The sequence below is a fragment of the Tubulanus polymorphus genome, chromosome 8, assembly GCF_964204645.1.
Source record: "Tubulanus polymorphus chromosome 8, tnTubPoly1.2, whole genome shotgun sequence".
NCBI classification, from domain to species: Eukaryota; Metazoa; Nemertea; class Palaeonemertea; order Tubulaniformes; family Tubulanidae; genus Tubulanus; species Tubulanus polymorphus.
Genome location: NC_134032.1, coordinates 6,833,535 through 6,853,386, shown reverse-complemented (window position 1 = coordinate 6,853,386; position 19,852 = coordinate 6,833,535). Strand labels below are relative to the sequence as shown.

Here is a 19,852-nt window from a genome sequence, read left to right as displayed (position 1 = left end):
TTACGTTGCTCTACCTCTACACCACATACTGACGAAATTGAGAATAGAGAGCATCAAGAAGTATTATCTCGTCGTCTCTCCACAATGCACCTAGTTCGAGAACCAGTTAAACCAGATGGTGATTGTGCTTGAAGTGTTGCTTTACAGTTACGGTACTTAAAGTTCAGGAAGATGAACATAACAACATTGATTTTAATGACCATCTTTATGCGGTTGACCTTGGTAATGACTCTGATGCAAATACTTACATGTTACGACAACTATTTGTCGATAGATTGCTGCAAAATACTGATATGTACACAGGATTCTTTAATATGAAACCAACTGACTAACCAGAGCCGTCAGTGAATTTAGGACTAGTGGGGTTTACTCCGGTGCGGTTGGCGATGTAGTGATGCTTGCCTTAAGTGAAATATTAAGTGAAATAATAAGTTGTCCTATTGTTGTTGTCACTTCAATGGAAGCTATCGAAGTAATTCCATTCATTCCAGATCATTCCTTGTGTTCTACACTAGTTATAATTGCATACAATAGCTATGGATCCGGTCATTATGATTCTACAAGCAGGGCTGCCAACCTTTCAAAATTCCATTTAGGGATGAATGGCAGATTAATTAGGAATATTGAAGGTTTCAATAGGAATATATCGAAACCGAAGAAATTGTGAATTTTCCAAGTAGGAATATTTTGCTTTCAATTAGGAATACCTTTCACGTGTAATGTATGAAAGCTGGATATGAAAATATGGAATTATCTATTAGCAAAATAAAAAATCTGCAAATTCTACAGAATGTATTTTTTCTTTATTATTTTATGAAAGATAAAATTCAACAGTGTTTATCAAAAATATACAATAGACTAAAAAATAAGAACATAAAACTGGCATAAATTGTCAAACGAATTACATAACACTATACAGCTGTCATGCGAATATATCAATTTCCAGCATCAATTCCACGATACTGTCCCAAAAAGACTCCACGAACAGAACTGAAAGATACAAACAGTAAAAAGTCTCTAAATCTACATGCAACTCAATGATGCTGCCATCTGCCAAATATGCGAACTAAGTTTACTTTGAGATGCACTGCTCAAAAGCATCTTAAATTATCTTTTTAAATCAAACTAATACAAGAGTGACAACATTAAGGTTCAAACTAACAAAGCAATTGCTTACCAAAACATTTCAACCACAAATAACGAGTCCACACGTTGAAATCTAACCCGGATCTTCGAATGCTCATCGCGCTGCGAAAACAAGCTAATTACCACAGTAAACCGATTCTTCTCCGAAACGATGCGGAGCAATTTGATAATAACAATCACATTTTGCCACATGTCATGAAATTTTCACAAGAATGATTTAAAACAAAGTATTTTAAAACGAATGAACTTTATTTTTATTCTTGTAACAAATTAAGAAGCTGCTCTCCTACCACGAAATAATCATGCGCCATGCGTAGATAAAATCAATAACACAGCTACTCTCATACACACACGCGCGCGCGCGCGCTAGTATGCGCTGTTTATCGCCTGACCCACGTACACAGTATATATAGCGACGCACTCATCCACCGAGCGCGTGCATATAAATTCCCCACCTATTCAAATCTGTTCATCATATTGTGTTACAACGCGCTGGCGGGTGGAAAATTGAACATCGCCAAAAAAGGAAAAAAAAATCGGAATTTTGTATACCCGATCGTATCGTCGGAATTTCTCCACGCAAATCGGGAGGATTCCGAATAATTCGGGAGGGTTGGCAGCACTGTACAAGGGATCAGGAGTCAAATTCATCTGTTAAAACAGTGAAAGTTGATGTCATTGATCACAGAACTCAAAAAGTTCGTCCTCTGGTAGACGGACTAACAAAACGATTCAAGACAATTTCAAACCCGGAAATGTACCAAGCAGTTGATGAAATGATGGTCGCTTTCAAGGGCCGACAACCTCAAGGTATATATGCCAAAGAAGCCCATTAAGTGGGGTTATAAACTATGGTCACGGGCTGGTGTTTCTGGTTACGTATATAACCTTCACCTATCTGGTTCGCTCGCTGCTGATGTGCAGTGTGACCAGGCCATAGGGGAATCCGGAAAGTATTGTTACAATTACTACGGCACCTAGAATCGAATAGGCACAAAGTGTTTATGGATAACCTGTTTTAATTACCAGAAGTGATGCTTCATTTGAGAAAAGATGGCATTTTCGCCACTGCAACACTCAATCCAAAACGGTCTAGAGACTGTGCAATAAATTCGGAGAAACAGATGAAACGAATGGGTCGTGGTGCTGTGGATTCTCGCGTCAGTACTGATCGGAAAGTGTTTGTTTGTTCGTGGTATGACAATAAACGTGTTTTGACTTTAAGCAATTACTCGGCCATTGAACCCATGAACCATTTGTCTCAGCATTAAGAACAATCATCTTCCATTGCATTTGATTATTAAGTAATTATTCAACAGTATTATTATATGATGGTTCAGGTATTTTATCGTTGTTTTTAAAGTTTCATACATATTAGTTTAAAATTTAGTCTCAAGCAGAGATTTTTATATTTAATTTCTACTTATTTTTACTGCAAAATTTGTTTAGATAACTTCTAAGATTTGTATGTACACATTTCTATTCGAAAATAATATCGATAAAATTAACTCATGTTTCTTCTCATACAATTTTTCATTTTACTTTCGCAAAGGACTTACATCAGAGCAGGCCGTGTACAGACTCTATTTTAGGTGGGTGCGTATTTAGATATGGCGGGACTTATTTCACAATGTAGCCGGCAACAGCAAGTGCTGGGATACCAGGGCAGTACTTACATATCAGTCCGACAATTTGTGAACTAAGTGAAACCGGATTGAGCGCGGTCGCTGTATTAATGACCTTAAGATATCAGCCCAGTTTAATTTATTACTTTTTCGCTTTTTAGCCAATTGCTGAAGAAAGTGTTAATAAAGAAACTTTCCAAAAAAGCATCAGACAGACATTGCTGCTGGGGCCCGGGCTGTTCCTCAACCCCAGAAACTGTAGAAAGTTGTTTTCCTGCAAATCTCGACCGAAAGCTGAAGATTTAGAGGCCAAACCTTTTATTTTCAGATCTAAATACAAATTTAGATCTGAAAATAAAACCTGGATGTAAAACGGTAGACGATACCGCGAGTTCACCAGAACACCTGCTGATTTCTGCAGCTAAGCCAATCATATAGGAGTCTTTGCTTTCTGAAGGCTTTTCAAAACCAATAATTTTGCGATCAGATATTCGTGAAAAAGTTCATATAAATTTTAACAAGGCCCTCTTTCAAAATTCAGCTACGTAGAGTTTGGAGAATGGATAATGCTCTAATGAATGATTTGTATGAACATATGCTCAGTTGCACAGTAAAAGAGCCTTTACTCTGGAAACCATGTCATTTAAATTCACTCCATTTGTATAGTAATAGGCTCAGCCTACGGCTGGCCTAAAAACACTTAGATGATGTGTGCATATTTTTCAGGCATTAATCGTACAGATCTTGCTATGTTTATTTGTTAATAATGTCGTCTTAAAGATTGTTCAAAATCGTTGTTATCAATCGAAGTAATGCTTTTCAAACGATTTGATATTATATAAATATCATATGATCGGCTAGTTATCAATCTGAAAAATGGCTACAGTAAATTTCTATTTTATTACTTTTATAGAAAATAACTTTTTCTCAAAATATATGAAAACTGTTTAAAATTATGTATCGATTTTTGTTTTGCTACTAAAGGAAAAGAAGTTGTACATGTAATTCTCTATAGTTGTCTCAGGTGTCTTATGGAAGAGGTTCCTCAAACTAATTATAGTTCCTGAATGACGTTGGCAAACGGTCAGGGAATCGACAAATATGGACGGTGTTTGGTCAGAAAGGGGTCGGGTGAGGTTGGCAAATGGTCGGGGAACTGACGGACATACTATTAGGCAGTCGGAAAAACGTTGGCATCATGTCAGCAAAGTGACGAAAACTGAAGTCGGGCCGACTACTACCCAACGAGCACGCCCAACGGCGGGACAACTGCGACACCGACTAAGGGCCGACCATCTTGCCAAATTTATTTGGACGTTGGGCCGACTAAAAATGTTGACTGAGTAATTTCACACTTTATATATATTCATGTAGCACACAACTCATATCACATTTAAACATGAAATACAACATACTTACAAATGGCAAATACAAATAAAAAAATTCTTAATACAAAATATCTTTGCGGGCGAATCGTACAAATCTTTGTCATATGGGTTCAGACTAGGTGCAACTACAATTGGTGAAATTATTCCTGAGACATGCGGCGCAATTTGTACAAGTATGAAGGACAAATTTATGAAGGTGAATAGCATATAATGGAACCCAATATTATAATCATTTTATTGAATTGAATTTTGAATATACCTATAGATAACTAGGGGTTCAGGGACACCATGCCCACTTGGGAAGTGGTTCCAAATGCTCAACAATCTAACAATTTCAATATTCAACGCCCCCTGGCAACCATATACAAAAACTAATGACCTTGAAACTCACCAAAATCATAGAACATGTCAGCAGCTACGATTTTGTAATTGATTGTGATAACAAAATATGCCTCGTTACCAATTTGATATGGAAATACTAAGTTATTCTACTATTCAACGCCCCCTGGTGACCATATTCAAAACCCAATGACCTCAAAACTTACCACAATCATAGAACATGTCATGAACTACAACTTTGCAATTAATCATGGTAACAAAATATGCCTAGGTACCAATATAATAAGGATAAACTAAGTTATTCTACTATTCAACGCCCCCTGGTGACCATATAGAAAAACTAATGTCCTTAAAACTCACAACAATCATAGATGATGTCATGAGCTACAACTTTCCAATTGATTGTGGTTACAAAATATGCATAGGTACGAATATAATAAAGAAATGCTAAGATATTGTATTATTCAACGCCCCCTGGTGGCCATATACGAAATCTAATTACCTTGAAACACACCACAATGATAGAACAAGTTATGAGCTACAACTTTCTAATTGAGTGTGGTAGCAAAATACGCTTAGGTATCAATATAATGTGGAAAAACTTTTTCCCATTTACGAATGAGTACTGGTGACACCAAGATGGCCGCCAATTGCGTCATAATTGAAGCTACAGGACTCAGAATTCGGGCAAAAATTTACATTTTTGGGCACTAAAAAGGTCATAGGACGGCCATCTTGAGTCCGACCGACCCAATTTTTGTTATGTTGATGGGCCCTTTGGGGATTTACATATATCCGAAAGATCAAGCTAATTAATCAAAGCGTCTTCAAAATTTCCCTCAAAAAGTTCAAAAATGTGTAAAAAGTGCTGATTTTGGCGAACAACAATGGCTGCCAGTCGGCCATCTTGATTCTGACAGGGCCAGTTTTTGGGCTGAAGATGTGTCTAGGGTAGATACATGTGTAACCCAAATATCAAGACATTACATAGAAGCGTCTTAGAAACTTCCCAAAATAACTGGATTCCGTCTACGGACGGACGAACGGACGGACGGACGGACGAAAAGTGAACGCAATAGCCCGCCGGGACTAAAGTCCCAAGTGGGCTAAAAAGTAACCTATTGTTATATATATATATATTGCAAACAAACTGAGAAATACTGATTTATGAATATTAAAAAAATCTATGATACATGTGTATACTGATTGTCATGCCATGTATATTGCAAACGAAGAATACTGATTTGTGTAGACAAAAAAAATCTACGTCATACTGATTGTCATGCATATTAAAACAGAAATACTAAAGGATTTATGAAATATGTGGCTGTGGAGGACCATTGGATTTAAGCATATTCATATATGAGCCCGATGATTGTTGATGTGGTGTTACGTAATGCATATGCTAATAGCTTGTCTGTGGCACCACAATCACATCGTCGAGGCAAACCAAACTCATTCTGCATCTGATATGGCTCCATTTATTTTGCAATTGTCTGCAACTTCACACGCTTGTTGCTAAATTTGTCTATTTTAGCCGCGACATAAAAAGTGTAGCGTCTGTGCAATTATAATCATTGGAAGGTATTGAATTGAATTGAATAATATTTAGAGGGGTGGGCTAGGCTTGTTAGATGTAAATCTATTTACTGTTGTTGAATTTAAGATGTTTATTGTATATAGATATTGTGTATTGATATGTTGTATAGATGGGGGGTGGGATCACTTACTTAAAATTTGTATTTTTTACCGGCTAAGTATCCGTTTTTCAGCCATGCTGGTAGTGTCCGTGGCACGCGAGTGGCAGCGCTATCTGCTGGTGTGTGTCGGTTGTCATGTCAGTTGTTGGGCTAGCGGGTGGGTTACCAGGCCGAGCTGCCCGTTGTCAGGCTGGAATGCTGGGGTCAACTGATTATCATTATTAAACGATATTAACTGTTTTATCGGTCGTGTTGACTCACATCATCTCAAGTTGGGAGTGGACATCCAGACTCGGTAATCATTAGTTGATTCGTCGGTCAGCTCCGCTCTTTGACCGGGCTGGCCGACATTCATGTAGTTGGTTCACTATTATCAAATAATTAATAAGTCAGTCAGACCAGCCGTCTCCTTTTTGTCATTTTTTAACGATAATTGTGATTGACAGCTTGGATTTTACTGAACTTTATTAATTTATTCATCAAATCTGTCGCGTGATTTAACGATGAGATTTGAATTATGTATGGCGCAAGTAATAGTTACGTTTTTTTAGGAGACACTTAGTCGGGTAGTTAGATTCGATAAAGAAAAGGATCAGTTTTAGTTTTACAGTAGAATGAACTCAGTATTTATTCAATTTGTGTTATAAAAAGAAAGTATATATTTTTAATGAAAAATAATAATTTAATATAGCATTTCATATGCAGCTTTAGACTTGTCTATTGTGAATTGTCAGAATCTTAACAAGGACTGAGGAAAAATTACTTGTGATATCAGGTGGTTTATAAGATAAATATGGTGGAGACGAATAACAGAGGACTATTTAGCGGATAATAGGAAATGTATTGTATAAGTGTAGGTTATTGCACGGTGGAAATCGAGGCGCGTTAGCGCCGAGATTTCCAACGTGCAATAACCTATTTATCTCACACCCTTTGAAAAGCGTTTTGACCCATGCATTTTCATTGATATCACTACACTTTACAGCCTTTACAAATCGATTGCACCCCATTTGACAATAGCACAGCGTTTGAGCAATGTCGCGATTTGGATGTGTCTCTGAGAAGGACATATCTGCAAAAATAAATACTGGTGTGCCCAGAAACACCCAGCGGACAACAAACTGGGCAAAAAAGATATGGACTGACTGGAGCAATGAAAGAAACAATGCGAGGCAGATGGGACAGCCAATAATACCAGGAATCCAGCAACTAAAATACATAACTGCTGGAAAATTTAATGAGCTGCTCTGCTATTTTGTACTAGAGATACGGAAACAGGATGGAGATAAATATCCCCCAAAAACGTTGTATTCGATTGTGGCTGGCATCCAACGTTACGTAAGATTTGAATGTGGATAGGCCGAGTTCAATTTCATTGACAGTAGTAACAATGACTTCTTTCGATTTCGCCAAGTTCTTGACGCTGAGATGAAGAGTTTAACGGCCGCGATAACTCCTAATAAACGCCAAGCAGAACCTATCACCCAAGAACAAGAACGTGTTCTGTGGGAAAAAGGATTATTGGGGATCAGCAGTTCATTGGCCCTTAGTAGAACTGTGTATTTTTATGCTTGCAAAGTCTTCGGCTTAAGATCACGAGATGAGCACTTAAACCTGGACGTAGAGCAGTTTAGTTTCGGTGAAGACGACGGCGGCAGATTTATCAGATTCCAGGGCAAGAACTCAAAAAATACAAGTGGCGGATTATCTCAACGACACATTGAAATGAAAAATATCAAACAGTATGACATCAGCGACAATTTATACAGCGTGTACATGATTCTCTATTTCTACTTGTCAAAAATACCACCTTTCGGAAGGTTTTATAGAAGGCCATTGGAATCGCTGTTTGAAGGAGATATCCGTTTCTCACTACAGGCCGTTGGCATTAATAAGTTGGCAAGTTATATACCAAATATGATGCAAGAAGCTGGTTTTGCTGGTCACTTTACCGGTCATAGTGGCAAGGTTACTACTGCAACCCAGTTGTTTCGAGAAGGAATCGACGAGCAGTTAATTATGCAACGAACAGGACACCGGTCAACTGCTGTTAGAGCATATAAGAGAACAAGCAATGAACAACACGCAGAAATCGGCCACTTATTAGACACACCTGCTGACATCAATGAAATACAGACACCGCAGAGAGCATTACTACCTATCCCGGATTACAACAATTTTTGCCTGTCAGCAGATGAATTTGCTGAAAACGATTTCATATTGTATGGCCCCCCAGATCCGCAAGAAAAACTAACAAAGTTTTTCGACGACAACGGAATAGACGACAGTTCCCTCGTGAAATCAGTACAACAGGCTGAAAAACTACTAAATAAGTCTTCATCTCAGTTCGGCCTGTTCGACGAGCGTTACTGTGAAATATCGGATGCAGATTTGCTGAAGTTCTGCGATGGAAATATCCCGAATTTCGATATCCTAACAGATTTTATGGATGATATTTAAAAGAAATCGTGTTTTATGAGAAATTATAAATTTAGTGCTGAGAATGCCTTAAACTAATTATTTGTACTAAAAAATTATTTTGTTTTCAGAGAGAAATATATTTTTTCACTCATTAAGTTTTTCATTCAACAAACGCGTATTTCGTTATTATGTTTATATCTCTTGACTGCTGTAAAGTGTGCAAATCGGTTGATGTTATTGCACGGCTTTGACTTGTTTTGTGAATGGACGTTGTGACGATATCTATTGCGAAGTGACCTGTTTCCTCACAATAGAACTCCCGACTGTGAGATAATAATTGATATACATTAGTTTTGTTTGAATAGGTAACATTTAAATCGTCATCATGGAATTTAACTCCTGCATCATTATGCAATACATCAAGACAAATTTTTTAACTGACTACAGAAGCGAGATCCGAAGTCAGGCCAGGTGTGGCGATGCCACTTTGCGATATCGCTTTTTCTAAAATAATTGATGAATCGAGAATAAAATAGAGCATGTAAACCTGACATAGAGACCTGACCTAAAATGAAAGGGAATGTCAAAGAAAAAACCCAATAGCTGAAAGGTAAATTAACCCCTGTTTGTTCTAAACATTAGCAGAATTTTTTAAGAATGGGGTATCTTCGCATGGTTACTTAAGTGCCATAGCATGGAGGGCTGTCGTGCTAAGACCTCTCAGCAAGAATACCGCCAGGAATCCAGATTCAATAGCAGCAATCAACTCACAGTGTTCGCAATGGTCGGATAATATAAACGGCAAACCATTAACTAAATGTCTGGGGAAAATATGGACCAGAACCCTCCATTAATTTACATAGTCGCTTTATGTATGTTCAATTATCTTTCTTAACTACAGTATTGCCTTCCACGTTTCAACCTACTACGGTATTCACCACTCATGCCGAAGAATTTCAGGGATGACGTAAGCCCCAAAATTCGACAGTTTGACATGGACGCATTCTTGGAAGCAAATCATTACAAAAACCCATACCTATTGGCGGTCACTAGCAAAGTCAAAGGACAATTACAGCGATTGGCAATGGTGTTGCAAGAAACAAACTGCCCCACCACGTTATTGTACCAAGTTTGAAGAAAATCTTAGGACAAGGTTTTTGATTGGACAAATAGACGATATGCTGAAAATCTAAAATAATGAAGCCGTTCTAAAAAACAAAAAAACAAAAAAACGTGCAGCAGTCATTCAAGCAATCACTTCACTCCATTCCGGTTAATGAATTATTTCATTATGCAAAAGGTTTTTATCAGGAGGAATGGACTATGTCGCCGATGCCCAGGATTTGGATGTAGACATATTGCCGTCACGCCTGGCTACGAAAATACGACTCACTCCAGGAGAGGTAGTTACCGAGTTCAACATCGTCAACTGCATGCAAATACCCAGTGAAACAGCACAAGGAGAATTTACGAGATTGAAAGATCTATGATTGGATTTAATGGAGCATCAAAAACCAGCTTGTGGCAGACGAGAGCCTTTTCGAAAAATATTCCTCTCCTTCGAGGATGAATGCGTGCTAACGTCGATCATGTATTATGATCACTGGCTACTTCAAACTAGGGGTCCATGGACACCATCCCACTTGGGAAGTGGTTTGAAATGCTCAACGAACAGATAATTTCAATATTCAACACCCCCTGGTGAATTTATTAAGAAAGATTTTAACTTTTACCTACAATTTTGCTATTCATTGTAGTTAGGCGCCTACAAAATATGCCTAAGACCAATAAATGCGAAAATACTGAGCTATCCAGCTCGCCCTGGTGACCACATACAAAAACCAATGACCTTGAAACCTCACCATAATCATAGAACATGTCACAGAAATTCATTGTGGTTACATGCGCCTGCGTACCAATACAGAATGAAAATAGCAAGTTTATCATCAGGTTCTTATGCGGATTGCTCAGGCCATTCATTTCTGTGGCAAGCAAGGTTATAGCCTTACGTGGGCATCAAGAAAATTTAGTCAATTTTGACGTCAACGAAAACCGAGGCAATTGTCTCTCGCTGCTTAGAGAATTTGCGAAAGATGCAATCCTTTCAAAGCTTATGTCAGCTCCCTTGACGAAAAATGCTACGTACCTCCGTGCGGATTTGCAAAATAAAATGATTACTGTGATTGGCCATGATATTATTTAAGGCGATATAATTGCAGAAATAAAGGAAGCGGGATTGCAAATAATGAAATCATTGTGATTGTGTATCCGATTTGATGACAAAAATGTTAAAAATCCAGATGAATTTGTGGAGATTATTGCGCTCATTCGGATAACTGGGGCAGCGATTGGAAGCGCAATAATTAAATTTAATGAAGATAAAGGACTGAATAAGAATGAGTTCAGGGCTGCCAACCTCTGAAAATTGTTTTGAAAGACAGAGATGGCCATTTTTTTAGGGACAGCCATCAATTTTCAGGGACATCCACAAATTTCAGCATTTCAGCTTTATAACTTAAAATCAAGCACTTATCTTGCGCCAAGGTGAAGAGAGCTGCATCATGAATAAATGTTTCTTAAAATTCACAGACAGGAAATCTAACTCAATGCGTGGGAAAGTAAAGTACCGGGTACTGACTGCTAGCTCCACAATGTTCACTTGCCATATTAAATCATTCCTAAGAGTACTGTCTGCTAGCGCCTCAGTGTTCACTTGGCATATTATATCATGCCTAGGGTACTGATTCCGAGCGCCACAGTGAACACTTTGCCTTATTATATTCACTGAGATTAGGTAATCGATTACATAACGTACAACAAAGTGTAAAGATTATTTTCAAATAGCAATTGGTTCCGTCAAACAGACCTCACATATAAACCAGCACAAAACTTAATGAAGCATCAGTCGATTTCAATCGTTGCGTCATCTTGGTTTAATCGTGTAATGTGGGGTTATTGATCCTCCGCGGAGCCATTACGTTTTGATGTTTAGGGTCGAATCCAGGATTAATTCTACTTTTTTCGTGACGTTTTCTTTTTGTGGTTATTTTAACTATTGACATTTACCTTAAATTTGTCATTTAAAGCTACGCCTGTAAATGAAATTGGTTCCGATATAGCCGTACCCAGTATTGTGCTGCCACGTAGCGGCAACAACCTCACAGTACACGATTAAACCAAGATAACACGACTATTGTCGATAATTTCTCACTATTCTCGTTCTCACGACGTTTTACAAGGTAATTTGGACCACATGTGCGACTCAGCAACACGCCAGACTGTATACAGTGCGAAATAATTATCAGTTGTAGTCTAGAATTCTCAGAGTTCGGGTTGATTGTATCCGTCTCTCTCACTCACCGCTACATCTCCGGGCCTCGGACCCGTAATCTTCCACAACGATAGAAATCGACTGACGTTACATTTGTGTTTGGTGCTGGACTATATCACGTGAGGTGTGTTTGATGGAACCACGGACGCTATTTGAAAATAATCTTTACACATGTTGTTATTAGCATATCTTGGAAAAGGTGAGTGAGTGTATAATCTTCGAGAAAATGCTTACTGAAAATTTGAAGCGACAGATTTTCAGTGGATTGTAATTGACAGGTCGTGAAAACTGATATCACACTTCCGGTACAGAATGAACAGGTCGATTAAAATACGTAGATTTACGTATCTACGTAAATTTACGTATTGTACGTAATTTTACGTAGGACAAAGCATAACCTATACCCCCTACTTAGGCCAGTGGCACACCCTGTATAAGACAGCACATCTGATTGGCTTTCACTCCAATGGTATTAACCAATGGTCGAAGTTCTAGTTCAAGTTTTAGAAAAAGTTTGGTATTTCTATCTTAACTATGTTAATAGGGGTGACAGGTTGAAGTAAGACAGTGGTTGTATTTTACCCATCACTGCCATATTTGGAGGCTACTGCGAAAGAGATCTTCCGGTCGGGGAACACAGTTTGTGTTTAAAGGAGTGGAGGGCTAAGTTCTGCTGATTACTACCATGGCATTTGATGATCTACCGTGGCGTTTTGTCAGCACAAATTTTTGAAGACAAAATGGGAGTAATATGGTCACTAATTTGATGCATAGCCTGAAGTACTTATTCACGAAAAAGCTTCAGATTTTATAGCGAATATTCAAAATACAAATAAAAAACAAAACTCCAGTATAAAACAACATTTATCAATTTATCTTCAAATTAATTGACTTGCCATATTTCACTCGTTTTTGTCAATTTGAAACCTGTGAAAAATCTTAAGCAAAAAATTTCAAAATTGAGTGAAATTTCTTATCAATTCCTAGATGAAGATATTCATCACCCTGTTGTCGAAAATGATATTGAAACCTAAGTATTTTAATCGACCTGATGAAAGTGAGGCCTTTAACCCTTTCAATACCATATAGTGTCTCCGCTGCTGTACCGAAGGGAATTTAGGGGTTTATAGGGGTATATTTGAAACTTCATAGAATAGTTACCAAGGTATCTGACAGAAAATTTAGCATGTTGTGGATAACTTTTGGGCCAACAATTTAGACATAAATAATTTGGATATAAGCGAACTTGAGGTCAAGGTCACATACTCCAAGATGGCCGCCATGAAAAAAATTCACGAAAAAGTTTCAGATAAACTGCTCTGTCTCCCAGCAAAATGCACTGATCTATTCAATTCCAACTGAAATTGTATGCCATATATCCTTACTTTATTAAGTAAAAATTTCAAAGCAATAGAACAACTAAAAAATTTATTTTCCATTCATTTACCAACTTCTCCACAGATATGTCGGAAGGCCAAATGTAAGGGGTTTTATTGGGGTATAATTTCAGACCTCAGAAAATTGTTACCTTTGTATTTGACACTGATACATTGTATACCATGGTGTTGATAACCATTAGGCTTACAAATAAGAAAAATTATTTGGATATATGTGACCTTGAGGATGGACATTTTCTGGTTCTTCATTATTGTTATTGGTGTCTGTTGCCATGACAACTGTATCAAGAGGGTCTAAAAAAATTGTCACTGATTTCATTTTCATCTAAATCATGGCCGGCACTATAAACTTATTTTCTGACTAAGTCTCATCCAGCCAAATTGTTTTTTCCTGGCTGTTGCCATCTTGGATTTTATGCAGATGGCAGCACCGGCTGATACTGATAGATATGCCCTTCCTCTAGAAGAGCGATAGTTATTGTAATTGATTGAACCATCTACGAGAGGTGCGGATCTGCACTTATACCTATTAGTGAACATTGAACAAGTTTTTCGGGCGTCTCGTTACGGTTTGCTATATAAGGCTTAAAATGGGACAGAGAAATGCTTAACTTCTCATCAAGTCACAAGTTGCATGTAACATAAGGTTGTACTTCATTTTTGGAAAGCCAAAAGGATATTTCCGCGTTGTAACTTCATATAATCTACTTTGCAAAACTATCAAAGAATGCAAATATGCTAATGCAGTAACCAGGTGTAACAGGCTGTAACCCTATGTGAAACCCCTGTAACTAAAAGTGAAATATGTGTAACGCTATGTAACAGCCTGTAACAAGGGTGTAACAGGCTGTAACGCCTGTAACGCCATGTGAAACCCCTGTAACTCAAAGTGAAATATGTGTAACGGGCTGTAACACCCTGTAACACTATATGAAACGCCATGTGCAACCCCTGTAAGTCAAAGTGAAATATGTGTAACGCTATGTAACACCCTGTAACAAGGGTGTAACGGGCTGTAACACCCTGTAACGCTATATGAAACGCCATGTGAAACCCATGTAAGTCAAAGTGAAATATGTGTAATGCTATGTAACACCCTGTAAGTAGGGTGTAACAGGCTGTAACGCCCTGTGAAACCCCTGTAATTCAAAGTGAAACATGTGTAATGCTATGTAACACCCTGTAACAAGGATGTGACCAAAATTTAATTTCATTCGAATATGAAACTGAAACTATATATGTCAGATCACTCTACAGGAGAGTTCAGTATTCGAAAGGTGATTACAAGAAACACTGCGAATTAATGTCTGTTGATTGGGATGAGTTATTTAATGGTAAAAATCCTGAAGAATGTTGGCTGATCTTTAAGAAAAAATTAAATTCTGCTATAGAGATATGTATCCCAACTATCAAAATAAACGAGATAAAAAACCAAGACCGCTTTGGATGACAAAGTGTACCCTAAACTCTGTAAAAGCCAAAACCAAAGCATGGAAAAAATTACAAAGACTACAGAATCCACATTGAGGCGAGAAAAAGATCATGATCAGATGTGAGAAAAGCAAAAAGAGATATAGAAATTAATATTGCTAATTCTGTGAAGAGTAATCCGAAAGTTTTCTGGCAGTATGCCAAATTGAAAATGTCCTCTAACAATGGTATCCCACATTTAATTGTTCCCGATGATGGAAATTGCTATACTGAATCAGACGAAGAAAAAGCGGAAGTTTTGTCAGAGTTTTTCTCATCCGTTTTTACTTATGAAGACCCGATTGTGCAGCATCCAACCCAAGTTTCAGACCATTATGAATTAGGAAATCTGGTCATATCCGAAGAGAAAGTGATGAAACTTCTAAAAAATATAAATGTGAACAAATCAGCTGGTCCAGAAAACATACATCCGCGAGTAATACATGAAGCGAGAAATGAGTTTTGTAAACCATTAACCATTATCTTTCAGAAGTCACTAGAATCTGGGATAATTCCTTCTGACTGGAAACTGGGATCTATTTCCCCATTATTTAAAAAGGGTGACAAACATGTAGCAATAAACTATCACCCGGTGAGTTTAACGTCGGTGTATTCGAAACTAATGGAAAAAACATTACGTGATGAAATCATGAATCACCTTGAGACAAACAATTTGCTATCAAATAGTCAACATGGTTTTCGTTCTGGAAGATCTACTTTAAGCAATTTGCTCGAAACGCTTGATGACTGGACTGTAGCGCTTGACGAAGGCAATTCCGATGATTGCAATTATTTACACTTTGAGAAAGCTTTCAACACGGTTCCACCCGTCGATTGATTCTGAAACTGAATGTTTACGGAATCTGTGGGAAAATCGCTGAGTGGATTAAATCGTTTTTAAGTAATCGGAAACAGCGTGTTCGTGTCAACGATAATTTTTCAAATTGGAGACCTGTGATAAGCGAGTTCCTCAAGGAAGCGTGCTCGTTCCGATGCCTTTCGTGATTTATATAGATGACTTACCTGCAAAAATTACCACTCCAGTAAAGCTTTTTGCGGATGATACAAAATCATACAAAGTTATCAAGTCTTTAGACGACTGTAATGATCTTCAGCAAAGTCTTGATAGCGCAATGAGTTGGTCGGATGAGTGGAAATCAAAATTTTACCCTGATAAGGCAAATAGGTTATGAATTGGATGCGTTGAACCGACTTTCAACTAGGAACTTCAAAACATGTCATCAAAACATTGGAATACGAACGCGATTTAGGAATAACAATTGATGATAAATTGAATTTCAAACGTCATGTGAACGACGTCGTTCTGAAAGCTAATAGGGTGCTATACACCATAAAAAGAACCATCAATGTTCGTGATAGCAAAGCATTTGTGTTCCTGTACTGGTTCGACCAATTCTGGAGTACACCAATCCAGTGTGGTCTAATATTTCTCTGTCGGAAACAGAAAAATTAGAGAGTATTCAAAGAGCGACGAGAATGATAGTGAATGCAAAAAACTTGCCGTATGAAGAAAGATTAAAATATCTTAAAATTCCTAGTCTCACTTATAGACGATTACGCTATGACATGATCGAAACATTCAAACTAGTTACGAACGTATATTCCACCGATAATGATATTATCATGTTAGATGCTAGACGCCGTTTCACCAGAGGTCATCCTTTCAAGTTGGAAAAAGACGATGCCGCAAGAACATTAGACTGAAATATTTAACAATAGAATTATTGAGTTGAATTATCAATTACTGGAACAGTCTGCTGACATAAGTTGTGGAAGCACCATCTGTGAATTCGTTCAAGGCTCGGCTGGACGATTATTATAAAGACTATGAACTAAAAACTAACTACAAACTATACAGACGCTAATGATACCTCGGCAAATGTGCATTAACTTTAAAATCTAACAACTGTGTATCGTTAAACAGTATTAAGATCGCCAAAGCGGTCCATCACTAAATATTACTGTTACTGTAACAGGCTGTAACGCATGAGAAACCCCTGTAACTCAAAGTGAAATATGTGTAACGCTATGTAACACCCTGTAACAAGGATGTAACGGGCTGTAACACCCTGTAATCCTATATGAAGCGCCATGTGAAACCCCTGTAAGTCAAAGCGAAATATGTGTAACGCTATGTAACACCCTGTAACAAGGGTGTAACTGGCTGTAATGCCCTGTAACACTATATGAAATACTTTGAATTAATGTGAGCACCTGTCTGGTTACGGTCTTGATCTAGAGATAATTTATCAACCAAACTTGTCAATTATTAATTGTATACAATCTGGCAGTTTGACATCACTCTGGGACCAAATAGTAATTTTTGTGAGTAACAGCGAGTAGTTGTATTTAATTAACTATTAGGCTGTCTGACAGTATCAGAGCCTATGGGTAGATATATAGTCACATAGAGACTCAGAAAGTTATTTTGATTTTACGTCTCAGTGAAATATGCTCTGTGACGACATCGAAATATATATACAAAGGAATATTATATATCTTTATTCGCTGATATTTACACGTAAGCATAATTCTATTTTTATGTAGTCAAATTTAATGTTAACATGGCATTTGACGTGGCCTGAGTTTCTATTTTTCAGATTCAGATTGAACGGTGTTCTTTCCATTTTTGGATTTAGCAGACACGGATGGAATATCAACCACCAAACTAAACCGTATGATATACAGCAACGTGGAACCAATTGATATGATGGTATCACTGCATTATAAGATTAAGGGTGGCATCGAACGGATAAAGGAACTGGAAAAAATTGTCCTAGCATCCCTAAAACTGAGATAAAGAGAGTGTTTAAACTACGCATTCTTGCTTTTCGTAGCAGAAATGGTGATTTTCCGTTGCATTTTTTATATTATTAAATGACTTGAGTGCGCGTGAGATGAGTCAATGAAACATTTGAATGTTTTTCTTATAGTTCTGTAGCAAGCTGAAGAACATACAGTTTGATGAGGTTTTGAAATTTATGACATCAACCTGGATGGATAAATCATCCACCATCTATACAAGTGAATCAAATATTGATCACATAATTTCGAGAATCATAGAGGACAACGAAGCACAGGTGAGAATAATATGATCAGTAAGATGGCATAGAACTAAATTATTAAGTGCTAGAATTACATCAAGCAATAGCTTCTCTTACAATGTTCACTATATTTTACTTTCAGTTGGAGAAGACTGTCAAAACAGTTCCCAGCTAATACAGCGACGTTGGATTGACATCAGATGATCGTCGCCGACTGACCCTACCGACATCGGAATTTCAACGTCAACTAGACGTCATTTCACCGGCTCATATCGACCTTTTTTTCAAAATTTATGAGCATTTTACATTTTGAAAGCACTGTTGCATTGTGTCTTAAATAAAATTGAGATTGTGTGCCAATTTGCAATCCAAACTTTTTTTCTCTATACGTCATCATTTGCGACGTTGGATAGTTGTCGGAAAATGACGCCATTCCGATGCTGGAGTCATGACATTGAATAAAGTGTCTGTCTAACTTCTTTTACAGATGTTACGTCTAATCAAATTTTAAAGACTTGAATTTGTTTAAAAAAACGAAAATAAACTTTAAATCGCTTCGGTGAATTTTATTTGTAGCGCGCGTGGGATTCAACTCTACAATGGTGAATACTTGACGGTGTCGAACGGTTGCGAACTAGTACAAACAATAAGCCGAAGTAGAAACCGGCACGCCGTGAGAAATTCTTTGTCGTATTGTATGGTAAATTTTCGCATTCATAATCTTCTTCCATCCGCGCAAGCATTGAAGAGACCGACTATAATAAGGGGTAATAGCTAACAATTGTTTACGGAGAATCTTTATATCGTTAATAGTAAGAGAAAATCACAGAATTCTAAAGTAGATGGCCTATCACCAAAATTAATCCGAGGCCACGGCTCGTATTCGTAGTTACCTTTTTTTAACAGGCCTAACTATCTTCCCGAGTCTAAGCCACGTTTTAATCGTAAAATAACATTTTTCAAATCTCTTGGTTAATTGGTGAACAGAAAGATTAGATCTGTTGAGACCTCCTTATATGTGCTAGGCCTAAAAGCCTTGTTTGTTTTCCCGTTCACGTTAAAATAATTCCATCTCATCTGGCTTTTCTTGCTTTGCTCTGCCGAAATGTCATTTAAAAGAAAAAAAAATGACACTACTGTGTCTTCTTGGACAAAGCACCGGCAAATATTGGCTGAGGTTAATCAAATAATGCAGTCATTTACAGATGATGAGAGAAGACCTAACAACAATGAAACTGGTTCTGTTTTAAATGAAAACCAGAATAATGAATTTACCTCATCACAGCCAATCACACCTGAAATGAACTCTTATGAGATTCCCGGCCAAAGTGGCTGCGATGAAATTTATTCCCCGATTTTTGACAATAGTATTGATGACACTGACAGTGTCAGTAGCGGTGATACTGCTAATCTAGGCCTACTGTATTCCAGTGGTGATGAATCCGATTCCTGTCGTTCTAATGAAGCTGATGATCACAGTTTACAGGATAGGTTAAAGGAGTGGGCAGTCAAAAACTCTGTTTCGCATGTCTAAATGTCAGAACTTCTTTCCTTATTACAGCCATTTCACCCTAATTTGCCTCGCGATTCTCGCACCCTTCTAAAAACGGCTCGTTCCAATTCATATGAAATATTATCTCTCTCCGTTGGGTCATATTTTCATTTTGGTATGCAGAGGTCACTTTGTCTTTTGATTGAAAATCTAGCCAACCGGTTTTTAGTATCTTGTGAGCTAAAATTACTAGTCAATGTTGATGGCCTCCCTCTTTTTAAAAGTAGCAAAGCTCAATTTTGGCCTGTATCATGTAAGCTGATTCTTCCGAACTATTTAGAAGAAACAACAATTTTCATTGCTGGACCCATTTATCAATGAGATGGTCGACCTTGAGCGGAATGGCTTTTTGTACGATGAAAAGTGATATACAGTATCTTTATCCGCAGTGATATGTGATGCACCTGCACTTGCATTT

The 19,852-nt window shown here is 37.6% G+C and overlaps 1 protein-coding gene across 1 annotated transcript; it reads left to right on the top strand.

Moving 5' to 3' along the window:
- The first annotated feature begins 7,233 nt into the window (after window positions 1–7,233).
- On the top strand, window positions 7,234–8,658 carry LOC141910305 (uncharacterized). Its single transcript, XM_074801038.1, is given in 1 exon segment — window positions 7,234–8,658. A coding segment is annotated over 1 exon segment (1,425 nt).
- The last annotated feature ends 11,194 nt before the right edge of the window (window positions 8,659–19,852 follow it).